Source organism: Vicia villosa, linkage group LG5 (assembly GCF_029867415.1).
Source record: "Vicia villosa cultivar HV-30 ecotype Madison, WI linkage group LG5, Vvil1.0, whole genome shotgun sequence".
Taxonomy (NCBI): Eukaryota; Viridiplantae; Streptophyta; class Magnoliopsida; order Fabales; family Fabaceae; genus Vicia; species Vicia villosa.
Genome location: NC_081184.1, coordinates 36,864,556 through 36,870,490, shown reverse-complemented (window position 1 = coordinate 36,870,490; position 5,935 = coordinate 36,864,556). Strand labels below are relative to the sequence as shown.

Genomic DNA, 5,935 nt, shown 5'->3' with positions numbered 1-5,935 from the left:
TAAAAAACTATTTTTTAAATTTTTTACTCAAAAAAGTTTTATCTACCCCATCTCATCTCTCTATCAAAATTTGAATGAGTTCCCATTTTCTAAATTTCTAAAAATAAACGGATGAATTACTGTACCAAAAGAAAAACATATAACTATATTTAACATACAGACAAAAAGTATATAATGCATCCTTTCATCATTTAGAAAAACCTTTGTTCCAACTCAACGACTCTATTAGCTATTGTGGTCCTCCCCACGTTAACAAGTCCATTATCACCACCAATCAAAACACAACACATGTCAATCATTACTGCCAGATACACCTCTATCAATGAAACATAGCTTGGGGGAGGTTACATCTATTGGTGAAACAGAACAGCTACAAAGGATTATCTTTTCGAAACATGTCGCAAGATGATTGGAGATGGAAAATTCTGGGATACTTTCGTTTGTCTTTGATTAATCAACGTTAATATTAGCATTAGTTGATATTGAATTGAATTGTGTTTGTTTGTGAAGGATTGTTTTTATATTTTTGTATAGATTCATTGTCCCATCCTAATACACCAACCGAACACACGCCTAATTGTTGCTATCATGACATTAAACACACGCCTAATAATGCTAGTAGTGTCTAAACAAAAATGTCACTCCTATCTATTGGATTCAAGTGATAAACGAGATCTTATTAAGGATGAAAATTCAAGGAATATCGAGTTCGATTCTTGGCGGACTTAACCAGAGTCATGATCTCTCAGCACGAACTGTGGATTACTAGGACCTGATTCTTCTAAAAATTAGAACACATAAAAGAAAAAAAATCTACTCCTACCAAACTATTTAATTCAATAATAATGTATATACTTTCTTTGAAAAAAATATAAATAAAAATAATTAAAATGAATATATGTGGCCTTAATTTAAAATTACATATTTTAATTGTTTTTAATTTATATTTTATTTCAAAAGGAGTCAATTTTAAGAATAGGAAGAAAATGAAAAATTGTATGTTTGAATCTTTGCTCTAAAACTTTAAATATATGTATAATTATTTATTATTATTATTATTATTATTATTATTATTATTATAGAATAAAATTTGGAGTTTATTTTTTTACAAAACAAATTCATCATTTCAATTGATAAAGTACATTGTTTGGATACAAATTAAAAATCGCCAAAAACAAAAAGGAAAAATCTGTAAACAAAGTCACAACATTCATGTTAATAGAATAAAACGGCAAATTACATATGTCGATGAATATAACTATGATTATATTAAAATGTCCGAAATATTCATGTCTCCGGATCTGTAGCGTTAATGGCACCAAAGTCATAGATTGGATTTGCAATAGATCAAAACTCATCTTTCAACCTGAAACAAATGAACACCGCAAAAAAATTGAAAAACAAAATACACCACACAAAGACGGGAAAACAAAAGAAACAACGACGCATTTAAATGACGAAATCACAAAAAAAACACTAAATATATGTGAAAATCACTTATTTTAGCTAATAGAGAAACAAAAACGGTTCAGATGGATGATTTTGAATCAAAATCGATTTTAAATCACCCCTCTAAAAGATAAAGAAGAAGAAGAAAAATGACGACAACCGTAAAATTTGGAGCTTATTTGATCATAAAAAAATAGTATTAACATTTAATAAACATATCATATTTTTTTTAAATAAAATTAGATAAAATGATAAAAGATCTCTTATAACTTAATTAAAAAATTTGAATTCAAACTCAAATGATAAAAAAAAGGTTTTGAATTTCATTACTATACATCTATTTATTAACTTTCACTCTTTTTAACTACTTCACTAACTAATAAATAAATTTATTTTAATAAATGATATTAATTTTATTATTAAAATCAATGCATCTAATCATTTTTTTAAAAATCGCACATAGCTCAAATACAACACTTATTATGAGACAAAGGGAATACCATGTATTTTATCAAGTCACCCATATATTTTTAAGTTAATTGTGTGACCATTGATAAATTTCAGTATAAAATTTAATCATATGTTTTTTAGAAGATAAAAATAATTAATCATCCCTAACTATTAAAAAAATTTATAAAATATTTATAAAAAAAAACTTTTGATAATATTTCCTTTTATACTATACTTTTAATTATTATATCACCATAATAATTAGAGGACAGTATATTAATTGAATCATGTAGAATATTCATTTGCATCAAATCAACACCAACTTGTTTATTCAACAAAACAAACAAAAACAGCAACTTGTTTGTCTTCTCTGTCAACTTCTGTCTTATAGCCTCTAACTCCTTCTTCACCCTAAATCACACAACGCTAAGATCTTCAAAACAAACCGCTAATTTTTGTCAGGTAAATTTGTATAACCCATGTCAATTTTCTTCCATGCTGCATTTGGGTTTTCGTTTTTCGTTTCTATGTTTTGGAATTTTGAAATTTTGTTTTTTTGATTTTGCGGTTAAAGTTTCGTGCTTTTTGGTTTTTGTTTTCATGGGTGTTTGAATTGGTTTAGATTTGTATCTGGGTTTTGAGTTTTGAGGATGCTGCTTTAGGAATGAGGAATTGAAATTGGTAGTTGGAAATGGTTTTTGTCGTTTTGATGAAATGTGTGTTGGGAGATTTGTTGCGGTTTGTGTTTGTTTATAGTTGTTGTTTGTAAGAGTTTCTTGTTGTATGAATTATGAAATGAGGTTTGAAAATTGAGTTATAACTGGAAAACGTCTGTCACGTTTGAAGCCGGTTTTGTAGAATTGAGTTATGTTTGACCTAGATTTTATGATGATATTAGAGTCTACTCAAGATTTGTTAGGTCACCTGTTATTACTAGCCTTTTCAGGCACGCTCCAGATGTCTAGTTGTGGGCGTGAGATGTTATATGAGTCTCGCATCTAATGACATAACTTGAACATGAGTTTATAGAGGCGCATCGATTTTGTAGAGTTGAGTTAGACACGACTCAGATTTGATTTAGTGTAAGTAGTCATCATTTTCTCATTTCGGGTTTGAAACTCGCATGCTTCTTCTTTTGTAACATGAGAGAAGAAGACATAATAATAAGGCTTAACATCATGTTTAGTCTTTAAGTATAACAATTGTGTTATTTTGGTTGCTCACTTTCAGTGTTACCAAATATCCGCCGTGGCGATGCTATGGCGGATATACATGGCGGTTTTTGAGCTCGCCACAATGGTAAATATCGGTCGATATTGCAGGTTTTTCTGCCATAATCCCCTATAACAGCCCCGCAAAACGACCGGCATGGCAGGATTTTTGCTCTCTGCCATCGACAACACTGAGTCACTTTTCAGTCATGCAATTTTGATCTCCAATCTTTCCCCTTTGTTCAGTAAAGTGCTCTCTGGTTTTCCCTCGTCGCGAAACTTGAGAGATTAGAAGTGGAATTAAGTCCAATAACAACCATAGATTGATCTGCCTGTATTTGTTGCTATATTAAATTTATGTAACTTATTTAGCCTGATTTGATTCTTCTGTTACTTATCAGATTTGCTTATTTCTTTCAGGTGTGCTTTTCATTATACGTTCCGATACTCGAAAATTTGAAAGGTTAACCAGGTGTCTCTTTTTTCTTGATTACTCTACAAGTTTTCTGCGAAACTCCTTATTCTTGGGTATCATAACAAAATTCAGGGAATGCTGAAAGATGTGCTTGCTAGTTAAATACCCTTTTCCCGAGGCCAACGAGGCTGTACCTCCGTATGAGGTACTCTTAATCATCCTTGACGAGATTGGATGTTTATTCCAATGTTCATATCTTTATCGTGTTCAAGTGATTGAGGTGGCTACAATTCTTCGCCATTGTAAGATTTCAAAACTTGACGTTGATGAAGATGGTTGAGCTTTGAGTTTCTCGAGAAGCAGCTTCTTGATATTAGCGTTGGATTGTACAAAAAAAAAGTGTTGCTAGCAATGGAACGAAAAGGAAGTGTGCTTATGCAACGATACGAACTCGGGAAGTTGTTAGGCCAGGGAACTTTCGCAAAGGTCTACCATGCGAGGAACCTCAAAAATGGAATGAATGTTGCGATAAAAGTTATTGATAAAGAAAAGGTTTTGAAGGTTGGGATGATTGATCAAATTAAGTGCGAAATTTCTGTGATGAGACTTGTCAGGCATCCGCATGTTGTCGAGCTTTATGAGGTAATGGCGAGCAAAACCAAGATTTATGTTGTCATGGAGTATGTCAAAGGCGGCGAACTCTTCGACAAGATATCCAAAGGAAAGCTCAATCATGATGATGCTAGGCGATATTTTCAGCAACTGGTCAGTGCCGTTGATTACTGTCATAGCCGAGGTGTGTGTCATCGCGATTTAAAACCAGAAAATCTTCTGTTGGATGAAAATGGAAATTTGAAGGTCTCAGATTTCGGGTTAAGTGCGCTTGCCGATACTAAACACCAAGACGGATTGCTCCATACTACATGTGGCACACCTGCGTACGTCGCCCCGGAAGTGATAAACCGAAAGCCATACGATGGGACTAAAGCTGATATATGGTCGTGTGGTGTGATCTTGTATGTTATGTTGGCTGGTTTTCTTCCGTTTAGAGATTCAAATTTGATAGAGATGTATAAGAAAATCGGTAATGCGGATTTCAAATATCCTAACTGGTTTTCATCGGATGTACGAAGATTGTTGTCGAAAATATTGAATCCAAATCCAAAGTCGAGGATATCATTGGCCAAAATTATGCAAAGTTCTTGGTTCAAAAAGGGTTTAGAGAAGCCTATTGTTACCGACACGGACAACAAAGAACTAGCTCCTCTCGACATAGACGAAGTATTTAAAGCTTCTGAGAACGGCGATAATGTTGATCTTCCAAAACCTTGTAGTAACCTAAACGCTTTCGATATCATCTCCCTTTCATCAGGTTTTGACTTGTCCGGTTTGTTCGATGAGAAAGAACAAAAGACAGAAATGCGATTTACGTCCAAAAAACCTGCTTCAGTTATCATAACCAAGTTTGATGAAATTTGCAAGAACCTCGGGCTAAAACTGAAGAAAAAAGACGGAGGCTTGCTCAAGTTAGAAGGTTCAAAGGAAGGAAGAAAAGGACGTCTAGGTATCAATGCAGAGATTTTCGAGATCACACCGGCCTTCCATTTAGTCGAGCTGAAAAAGTCGAACGGAGACACATTGGAGTACCAAAAGCTTTTGAAAGAGAATGTCCGGCCTTCGCTTAAAGAAATTGTTTGGACCTGGCAAGGAGAGCAACCTGAAGGACATTGTTTGGACATGGCAAGGAGAACAACCGAGCCAGTTTTAGAAAGATGAACAGTCTTCTGATTCGAGCGAATCAGAGATTGTTTTACAACCAATTTCGTAACGAGTTTATCTCTTTAATTCTGTTTTTGTATGCTTTTTGTTTCTTCATTTTGTTCTTAGCAGTGTACACTGTCTTATCTGCAACTGTCATGTGATCATTATGGTTAAGCATGTGTTGTATGCTTGCTCAACTTGTTACAACTATTCATAAATTTTCTTTCATTTTCAGTTTGTTTTATTTCAGTTAAATTACACACTTTTCACAGGAAAAACACGTTTTTGTTAAAATGTATCCACCTATTCATTTGAAGTACAAGTGACGGGTGGGAAAAGAAGCTTCTTTTTTCAAATACATACTTCGGATTTAATGTTGGGGTTAAGGAAAGCCAGTGCTGGCCCAATATTAGAGGCCTCCCATTAAAGTTCAGGGTTTTTTTCTCAATATGGTGCTTACAAAATGTACCGAGGTCAAACCAGAAATGAGTATTAGAATCTTGATGTGGTGGACTAAGTTTTCAGTGCGGCGGAGAGAGACTTACTTGTAAGGTTAGCACTCTAACACATAAATTAGTTTTTTAAGTGAAAGGTAGCGTGGAAGTAAATTATAGATAGGGAGCAACTTGAGGATTAGAGTTAGGGATTC

At 33.6% G+C, this 5,935-nt stretch overlaps 1 protein-coding gene across 1 annotated transcript; it reads left to right on the top strand.

Moving 5' to 3' along the window:
• Positions 1 to 2,202: 2,202 nt before the first annotated feature.
• LOC131601575 (CBL-interacting protein kinase 2-like) lies at positions 2,203 to 5,520 on the top strand. Its single transcript, XM_058873425.1, has 2 exons — positions 2,203 to 2,361; positions 3,531 to 5,520. Exon 2 carries the CDS (start codon positions 3,937 to 3,939, stop codon positions 5,299 to 5,301), a length of 1,365 nt encoding a protein of 454 aa, XP_058729408.1. The 5' UTR covers positions 2,203 to 2,361; positions 3,531 to 3,936; the 3' UTR covers positions 5,302 to 5,520.
• The last annotated feature ends 415 nt before the right edge of the window (positions 5,521 to 5,935 follow it).